The 10,447-nt window shown below is 33.2% G+C and overlaps 1 protein-coding gene across 1 annotated transcript; it reads left to right on the top strand.

Moving 5' to 3' along the window:
- The first annotated feature begins 381 nt into the window (after window positions 1–381).
- Window positions 382–2,873, top strand: LOC143227148 (uncharacterized). The gene is made up of 3 exons (XM_076458658.1): window positions 382–887; window positions 1,576–2,153; window positions 2,652–2,873. Exons 2-3 carry the CDS (start codon window positions 1,600–1,602, stop codon window positions 2,791–2,793), a joined length of 696 nt encoding a protein of 231 aa, XP_076314773.1. The 5' UTR covers window positions 382–887; window positions 1,576–1,599; the 3' UTR covers window positions 2,794–2,873.
- Window positions 2,874–10,447: the final 7,574 nt, after the last annotated feature.

Genomic DNA, 10,447 nt, shown 5'->3' with positions numbered 1-10,447 from the left:
TTTGAGTCAGAGCAACATGTTGATTAAAACTAGAGTCGCAAAGATATGCTCCGTACCGAGATATTGTGGTTGCGTTATAAGTGTGACGATCGAATCTCACTATCTGAAGAAGCAAGACTAGCTCAAAATCCATTTATCGGTGTTGTTTGTAGCCAGCTGTTTGTCTTCAGTCTATCAGTTAAAAACTAAAGGACAGATATGCATACATGACGCTAAGAGAAGCTTTGGTTACAAAAACGTTTATCGTTCGTGATGTCAAGGCCTTTCTTCTCTTGTCGTATTACACGCTAAAGTAACGGTCGAAAGCAAAGTAGCTCAACCTTTGAATCGAGGCATGTGTATGTATTCCACTTCTTTAAACCTGATAATTACATTCTAGTCAGTCTCGCTTCTAAAGAAGGATACGCTAACGCCCAAAACATAAAACTAATGAATAGACTTGTGAAGCAAACTATCTAAAGTGGTCATATGTTTGTTATCAAATAATTTTTATATTCCAAAAAGTGAATAAGTAAAGAATTGAGATGAGACCCTAAACCAGCGCACCACCCATTATTTCCTCGGATGAACTTGTTGTTATGTGATATTTGGACAGACAAACAAATAAAAGGGTTAAACGTGACATCCAGCCCTAAAAATCTGTAATTACGGCCCCATACTTCCTTTCGACCTTTTTCGTACTGTTCTGGACGTGCATCACAAGTGAAGAATAACGCGGTTATTTGTTAATCAAGAAATGTCTGTAGGTAATATAGATCAATGTGTGCATAAAGATGTCGTATATAAAGCTTTTACCGACTAGTGGTACGGGCATCTGACAGGTTATATGTCTGAAGACGGTCTTTGTGGGTTTTTTTTTAAGACCCGAACTATTGTTAACGCTTAAGGTAAGGTTTTGAAGAAAAATTTACATCTAATTGAAATATTTCTTACTTCTTTCAAATATCGAAAACATCTTCCCAAAACTGAAAATTAGGTTTGAAATGTATTTTTTTAATGGTCATAAGTATCAAGGATAAATGATCCCCGTTTCTCTTCTAATATAAAGATTAACATTTTCCAAGTTTTGTGGCATAAAAGTTTGAACTCAAATTTTACACATTGCACACATAGTTTTCTTGCTTTGAAGACTAGTAATAATTCATCACATTTGTTAGGTAAAGGCAGAGCCACAACTAGATATTTTTGGCTCAGGCAAATTTCATGAACTGCACTCTTCTTTATATAACCAAACCAAATTAATATTTTAATTTTATGGCACTCCTCTTTATATAACCAAACCAAGTTAATATTTTAATTTCAGGGAACTTCTCTTTATATAACTAACCCAAATTAATATTTTAATTTTAGAGTACTCCTCTTTATATAACCAAACCAAATTAATATTTTAATTTTAGGGCTTTGTACCACTTTCGGGTTGCACCCGGAGCAGCTTCTCTGCTCGTCCTACCTTGATAAAAAGGATGATGAAATTCTTAAAACAATTTAAGTAACACAAAACATTAGCATTTTAAAATGTCGGATATGCTCTTCTATACATTCTTTATTGTTTTGTTTCATTTTGAACATTTTTAGTGTCATCTGTGAAGAAATCGAGCCATGAAAGTTACGAACCTAGGTCCATTGATACTATCTTTTCTCTTGGTGTTTTCACCTTCACTTTCATCTGAAGAAAAGAAAGAATCAACTGAAGATGCCACTGATAATTCTGATAAAAAAGTTTCAATATTGCCAGCAGCCAACAAATTGATCGAAATGGCTAGCTCTCTCCGTCAGACGTTGGCATCTAATACCCTGCCTATGGGTTTGGGTGGTCTGATGATGGGAAGTGTGTTATATGGAATGACCCTGGTTCCTGCAGTAATGATCCTTCTCGGAGGAGGAAATATTGGTAGTCAGTTAGGGGGAGTATTATCAAGTTTGGGTGGACTCGGTAAGAGGTCAGTAAAAGACCAAGAAGTAAACCTTCCTCTTCTTGACGCCCAAGAAACTAAAAAATTAATAAACAAGCTTCATAACACCTTCCAGATTTGGAATATCAAAGATGAAGAATGCAGGAAGTTCTTGGTTTGTGAGGTCTATCAAGAAGTTGCTAGCAGCGGAATGGGTCCTGATACAGATATTTTCTTTAAAACTCTTTCTTTAATATTCAGGTAATCTTATTTTATGAACATACTTCTTCAGGAAACTAAGAATTAATATTAATAATAAAAAAGACAATATTACAGTTCTAGGAAGTAATACGAATGTTTCCATCAAAACCATGACTTGTTTTATAACATATACACTTCTGGTCTGTATAAGAATACAAAGATAACAGTACTTCTGTATTATTCTTAGAAATACCATTCCTCCATTAATTAAATATTTTAGCTTATTACAAAAAAGAGAAAGTTGAATAGTGTGCATAATGAAACAGAACTTAACAATGAGAAAAATAATCGCAGCTATTAAAGTACTCCAATTTGGATACTTGTATAATCATTTGTGAATAACAAGACAAAACTATTAAGTTCTCCTTTGACAGTCTTAAATATGTCGGTAAAATTTTATTTATTAACTCAATGAAATTATTTTATTTTCATCTGATTTCTTGTGCCTATGTTGTCAGATGTTTTAATTGGCTTCATCTTTTATTGTATTCCATGTAGGCCCAACAGGAAACTTAAAAGTAGCGCCCAAGATCTTCCAGATTTCGACATTTATTACAATGCAGCAAGAACCGGTTTGGAAACAACAGATTGTGGAGCATTTTATTCTTGTCAAAACCTTAAGAAATTACTTTTATATTGAAACAATGAGCTCGGTATCACGTAGAATAAGATTAGAAAAAAAAAGACAACAAACTTTCCCAAGGAGCTCAATTTTGCACTCTACCAACTGCATACTCTCTGTTTTTGAAACATTTCAGATAATTTATCAGCGAGTTTCATAAATTGATATATTTTTGTTGGTCAGTTATGTATAAAATATATTGAAAATAGACATTAGCGTTTGTGAATTTTTGTTTATCTTTCCTTCATTTCCTTTCTTTTGAAAGACAAAATTATTGAATTCCTTTAAGACAATATTTTCAAAACCGTTACTTTTAGCAATTAAAGATATGCATTTATATATAATACTGATACACAAAAGCGACAGACATCAGTTAATAAATTTTAGATGCAGCTTATCAGTTTTTAGCCAATTAAATTTGTCAATAATTTTTACTTTGTATACAAGTGAAATGGTGGGAAGATTTTTTTTGTTAGAAGTATAGCAAAACACTTGAAGGAAGCAAAAAAAAACGTTTTTAAAAATGTAATAGCCATATTTAGTTTGTGCTTATCATGATAAGCTAATGATGCCACGAGTTTTTCATCTTAAAAACTTTCAGCTGCTCTTTAGGTTTTTGTTTTTCAGACAAATTTACAAACGTTCATCCAGATTGTTACACATTTCCAAAACAAATCTATCATACTGAAATTATTGTCGTAACAGTTTTAGGATTTTTTGTGCACTTTGATAAAATAGAATGACAAAGGTGTTTATAAAACAACATGTGATTTTATTTATTTATAAGTTATATTTATGTACTATTATACATTAAAATAAAACGTTACGCTGTATATATACATCGACTTCTGAATATTATTGCTTTATTACTATGATGTGTACTTCAGGTTTGAAATGGTTCGAATCTAGTGTAAAATAAATGTGGCTTAATTTCTGAAGTACCAGGCTGCGGATCAAACAATTCGCGCCTCGATTTTGCTTAACATGTTTTGTCCTTTCATTTGCAGGGAGATTATCATCTTAGTCTTGTTATTTATATAAAAAGCGCACAAACTCCTTGTTTGGTTACCTCTTCTTTGCTCAGTAGTTCAAAATTAACTTTGAAAACAAGTTTTGTTTGTTTGTTTTTTGAATTTCGTGCAAAGTTACATAAGAGCTATCTGTGCTAGCCGTAGTCTAGCAGTGTAAGACTAGAGGAAATGCAGCTAATCATCACCACTCACCGCCATCTTTTAGGCTACTGTTTTACCAAAAAATAGTTGGATTGAGCGTAACTTTATAGTGCCCCCACGGCTGAAAGCGCGAGCATGTTTGATGTGAGATAAATTCAAACCCGCGATCTCAGATTATGAGTCTAATACCATAACTACACCTGGCCGTGCCGAACCATTGGAAACAAGTAGTAGGAGGCCAAAATTACTTAATTTGCTTTGTTTAAAATTAAGCACAAAGCTACGCAATAGGTTATAAGTGCTTTGGCCACAGTAGGTACCGAGACCCGGATTCTGGCGTTGTACTTCCGCAGACCTGTTGTGCCACTTGGGGGAGATACAGATTTCTTGATACAGCAACGATGAATGAAACAATATTAAAATAAGTTTTGCACCAACTGATATTATTTACTTCTTAAAGATTTGATATTCGGTAGATAGTTAGAGAAATACTTGACAGACTGTTGAAATAACTGTTAATACTTTGGGCAAAATTCAACACGAGTGGAATTTGAAAAATAAGTTTCGGGAAACTGAACCTAGGCGATTGAATTATTAGAGATATTAAACTGGTTTTTTTAACACATTAATAACTCTTCTTATATATGAATTTAAACTTGTATCACTAAAAATAACATTTTACCAATACTCTGTTTCTAAAAACCTACCTCGATAAAAGGTGGTCTCATTATTTTATACAGAGATTTGTAAATGAAAATAGGCATTCATGGTTTATTAAATATTTGTAAATACTAATGAGTTAATAAACAATTGCTATATTTAAGTGAAATGTAAATAATTTAGTAATACTAATCAATAACAATACACGTTTTTTAACTATATAATTTTTTAAGCTTTTTCATATAAAAAAGATCAAATATTTTTTCTGCTGTGTTCCAGTATAAATTGTATATTTGCAGTGTGAAAGCTACTTAATAGCATGTAAGAAGATAATGATCATTATTATATGTCTGTGTAACGTTTTCGTCCAACTATCTTTGTCTTTAAGATACGATCATTCTGGCTCTTATCTATCCGGGATGGCCAGGTGGTAAAGGCACTAGACTCGTAATCCGAGGGTCGCGTATTCGTATCTCCATCGCACCAAATATGCTTGCTCTTTCAGCCGTGGGGGCGTTATAATGTGACGGTCAATCTCGCTATTCATTGGTAAAAGAGTAGCATAAGTGTAGGCGGTGGGTGGTGACTACTAGCTGCATTCCCTCTAGTCTTACACTGCTAAATTAGAGACGGCTAGCGCAGAAAGCCCTTTTGCAGCTTTGCCCGAAATTCAAAACAAACCAATCTATCCAAAGAACCTTCCACTTAGGAGGAAGAGGTCTTGTGCACCTGACCCTCCTGGGTATTTAAAAAAAATTCAACATACTCAAATACCCACAAAGAAGAAGCGAACCTTCCACCTTACATTGTTAGAGAAAGGCACATATCTTGAACTTTAACACCTTTAGATTTTATTAATGCTAATATGATATTATTTTATTACAAGTTGAAAAAAATTACTCATAAATAATTCGATCCTTTTCTACTTTTCTTACCCCCACTAACTCATCTTGAGGACATATAACGCTAAAATTCGGGGTTTGATTCTTGTGATAAATGAAGTGCAGATACGTTTCTTTATAGTTTTACTCTTTTCTTAAGCAAAACTTTTTATTAATTTTTCATTTTATAGTTAAGCACACGGATATATATTATATTTTTTCGAGAAAAGAGTTAGTTTAGTATATATTTATACACATGTCAATATCATACTCTCTCTGAATACGTTATATGTGTACTTAAATATTGTTACGTTTAGGTAAATATAAATTTACGGGCTTCAATAAACAACAAGTTAATTTCTAATTCACATGTTCAGAAAATTATTTATTTATCAAAAACACGTGAGATATTTGACTGAAAATTTCAGAAAAATTTAGTAATCCAGAAAAACACAACGATTATTTTCTTAAATGTTTAACATGCTCTATTAATATTTTGTGAATTATAACGATATTATATTCTTGACTTCGTGCCTTGCATCTGTATAAAAGCCACAATAACATTTTAGCTTCGTTTAAGAATTCCTTAATCGAGTTTTGGGGAGTTGCTTCGTAATCAGTGTGTCGCGTCGATGATTGAAGGATCCAAGATTCAAGACGCGACACCCTATTCCACGGTTCACATTTCCAGCTGTAGATGATTTATAAACGTAACAGTTATTTTTTTTCATCGGGTTAAAGCTAAACAAAGTCCATGTGGCAGCAGTTACTACTTACCCATTAAATTCATTTTACTCAGTAATTCGAAATTAGGGCTAGCTATAGATTTCTGATCTGGTCGTTTATCTCGTGCATGCATTTGGTGCTGTTCAGATTGAGAATTTCTATTGTTACGTGTGTTGTTAATGAGAAAATTTAGTGAAAAATGCTACAAGATAATTACAATGTCATTTTGTAAGACATTTCGAAATCCTGAAATAAACTACTGCCAAGGAACAATGGTTTTTAAGCTTTTATTATCTGAAATGAGCTAATACGTTTTAGTTTACAATATACTTTTTATTATTTTGTTGAATACATTAAAAGAAATAGTTGTGATAGTTAAGAATGCATGTTTTTACATTATAATTATATATTTAAAAACGACTGGTATGAGTAGAGAAGGCACTAATAGAGGAGCGAACAACGTTTCGACCTTCTTCTGTCATCGTGAATCTGACGCTTTGTACTTAATAATAAACTACAGCTAAAAGTATCCCTAATAAAATATAAATTTAAAGCTACGTTTATTTGAAATATTTTCTTCAGGTCAACGGAGCTTGTAAAACAAGTTTTCCTGTACATTTATGAATCACTCTACAAAATCAACAAGCTATATGCAAATCTTTTTTAATACTACAAGTAACATGAAACGAACATAATGTATAACTTAGATATCTAGCCTCATCCGAAATCTCGAATATAGGTTTCTCAGTAATTTGGTTACCTTCTGGACGAGTAACAAGAGTTTCAACTACCAATAACTTCTAGTCACGAACTCGAAGGTGTGTGACAAAGAAACGTTTCATGGCAGCGTATTTCAACAAATCACAAGCATCATCCCATTCATGAAACAACATCAATAACGAAGTCAAGTATGCACTTGAGTCGGAAGTATAAAGCAGAATTGTGTGACGTATTTTGATTCCAGGTCAGGGGCGTACCTAAGCAGCACTTATCTCGCCACACCTGTCTCATACAGCGTGACCGTGAGGAAAGCGATTGGGGGCATTGAACTCGAACGTATGAAAAGATGTGTTGATTCTAGTTTCATAAGAGGTCAGTACTGTTCGTTCGCAAATACTCAAACATCATTTATCAAACATATGGTGCCAAGAATTTCACAGTTTATATTTTTGCACTCAATTTTTAATTATTTAGTAAAATGTTTTACATATTTTCCAACACTTACCAATATGTAACCAATTATAAAATAGTGATTAGAAAATATTAAATATATTAACAGAAAGACCTAACATGTCCAGATGTTTAGGGCGCTCGACTCGTAATGTGAGGGTCGTAAGATCGAATCCCCGTCACACCAGACATGCTCGCTCTTTCACCCGTGGTGGCGTTATAATGTTACGGCCAATCCAACTATTCGTTGGTAAAAGAGTAGCCCAAGAGTTGTTGGTGGGTGGTGATGACTAGCTCCCTTTCCTCTATTTTTAGACTGCTAAATTAGGGAGTGCAGATAGCCCTCGTGTAGCTTAACGCGAAATTCAAAAACAAACAAACAAACATTTCGAGTCAGTTAAGCTTTTATTAAATACGGCCTTGTTTCAATAAAGAGATAAATTAACACCGAAACTTGTGTACATTTTTGCTTAAATTTAGTTAATACTATCAATATATAAACTTATAGTTATTGTACGACCTAACGTTAGACTTTACTAGAAACTTGAATATGTCGTTGTACAAAATGTCTACTAAAGTATGATTACAATAGATTTGGATAAGTAACTCTTGCTGTGTTGAAAACTTCACTAGACTAGCTAAATAATCAAATCTTCTTGGTTTCTTGATGCAAATATACAGAAGAACTTTCTGCACTCTGCTCACCGCAAGGAATCGATCTCCTTAATATTAACGTTATAAGTCCGTAAGTTTACCGCTGAATCACAAGGGTGACGAAATACCCTTGAAAGTTGATTGTTTGGAATTGAGCGCAAAACTGCACAATAAATCATCCGTGTTCTACCTACCACGGGTATGGAAACCAAGTTTCTAGTGATGGAAGTCAGCAGAAATTCAGCTGTACTACTGGTCTTGAAGACATTTTTGATCAACATTTTTATAAAACGACGTTTTTTAACATTCTTAGTAAATATTTGAAAACAACAACAAAACGCAACACAATATTCTAGCAATTTATTATCCATATTTTTATTTTGTAAAATTTAAATTGTCCTTTTTTCCTATTTTTCAAATACCTAAATGCAGAAAATTTGCACACGGACTAATACATTTTTAAAATTTCTGGTAATTTCGTTTGTTACATTTAACAAATTAGAAGAAATATCCGGAGGGCTAGTTTCTGCGGAAGGCTATTGGGCCTTCTGCCTTTCTTTCAATTGTCTGATAGTTCTACAACAACGTACTCATACATGACGTTCAATAATGTTCACCATCCGTGAGAAAAAGGATTTTATTGAAAAGTTAGCTTTAAAATGAGCTGTCGTCACAACATGACATCGCATAGTAGACTGTATTGAAATATTTCTTTGTAGAAGCAGTTTGTTTGTTTTTTGAATTTCACGCAAAGCTACGCGAGAGCTATCTGCGCTAGCCCTCCCTAATTTAGCAGTGTAAGTCTAGAGGGAAGGCAGATAGTCATCGTCACCCACCGCCAACACTTGGGCTACTCTTTTACCAACGAATAGTGGGATTGATCGTAACATTATAACGTCTCCACGGCTGAAAGAGCGAGCATGTTTGGTGTGACGGTGATTCAAACCCGTGACCCTCAGATTACGAGTCGAACGTCTTAACCATTTGGCCATGCCGGGCCTTGTAAAAGCAGTTACCAATAAAAATTCCTTGTTTTTCCTTTTCAACACTAACGAGATTTACATTAAAGAAAAACAAATATTTTTAAAGTTTGTTTTTAATGACTTTATATTTCAAACTTACTCCTTTTTGTTTGTAATTTTTATTGGTGATATACAAATTATCACTTTTGTGGAAATTTCAATTGTTGTATTTATTGGTTAAGTATAAAAATACAGCCTAGTTACAAAAATATTACCCAGTTATGATTGGTGACGATCCTTACGGTAGTTTCTGAGATTTGAGGTTTGGAAGCATACATCGCTAGCTACATTATAATAAGATAAGTGTTCACTTAGTAAATTTGTTGCATTGTAGATGTATATTTAGTGCACATTTACACAGAGACGGTAAAAAAAATTTCTAGGTATAAGCTTCAGTTTCTTGTAATAGGTATTATATTACTTTGTTTGAGTAACAATTAAAGACTAAACATATGTTTCGGTGGAAGGGGTTTCACTTTTTATTTCTAGAAACAGTGTTATAAAAACACGAAATCTTACATGTTAACAAACAAATGCGACAACAGTATGTTAAATGTGGGTATAAAAATAATACTTAAAATAGCTGTATGAAGAATCCAGAAAACAAGTTTTTGGTGGCCGTGTTGATCACGCCTTTTGAATCTCATAGCTGCTTTATTTTAAATCTCAGGTATTATAACAGGATTAAGCTTACGAGGTCTAATAAATATGTTTTTCATTTACAACTACCATGTTTGATATCAAAGTAAAGAGGAACAAATATTCATTTAGTGTTCGAAGTGTGTACTGCCTTACCTCTATAAATATTTTTATGTATAGATGGCGCTCATATTTTAGTCAAAGCTCATTATTAGCAAGTAAACAAAACTAAATGCGTGTGTTGATGCATCGATATCACTTTTTAGAACTTTTTCGCTTTACAGTTGAGGCTAGTTTTCATTTATTTATTTTGACTATAGGAATCCAATCTTCATACATGAGAGTAAAACTTTAGAGTGTTCATTGCTTGTTAAATATCATTGGCCTCCCAGTGGCACAACGGCAGGTCTGTGAACTTACAACCCTCGAAAGCGGCTTTCAATATTCGTGGTGGGCCACATACATATAGCTCGTTGTATAGTTTTGTGTTTAATTATAAACAGACAAGATGTCAGTAATGATGTTTCAGGACAGGCCAATTGTTTAAATGAACTGAAATTCTGTTTAGGTGAGTACATTTATAGTGTTAAGTAATACCTTATGAAATTATATCTAATATGTATATTTCTTTGTTCCACCAAATTAAAGTGTGAATCATTAGAAGATAGATCAGTTGGAATGTCAAAAACAACCAACGTAAATTCATTCGTCATATCTTACATATCTTACTGTCTTTCTTTTTCACTAA

This window comes from Tachypleus tridentatus, chromosome 9 (genome assembly GCF_004210375.1).
Source record: "Tachypleus tridentatus isolate NWPU-2018 chromosome 9, ASM421037v1, whole genome shotgun sequence".
Lineage (NCBI taxonomy): Eukaryota > Metazoa > Arthropoda > Merostomata > Xiphosura > Limulidae > Tachypleus > Tachypleus tridentatus.
This window is presented reverse-complemented; position numbering and strand designations above follow the sequence as displayed.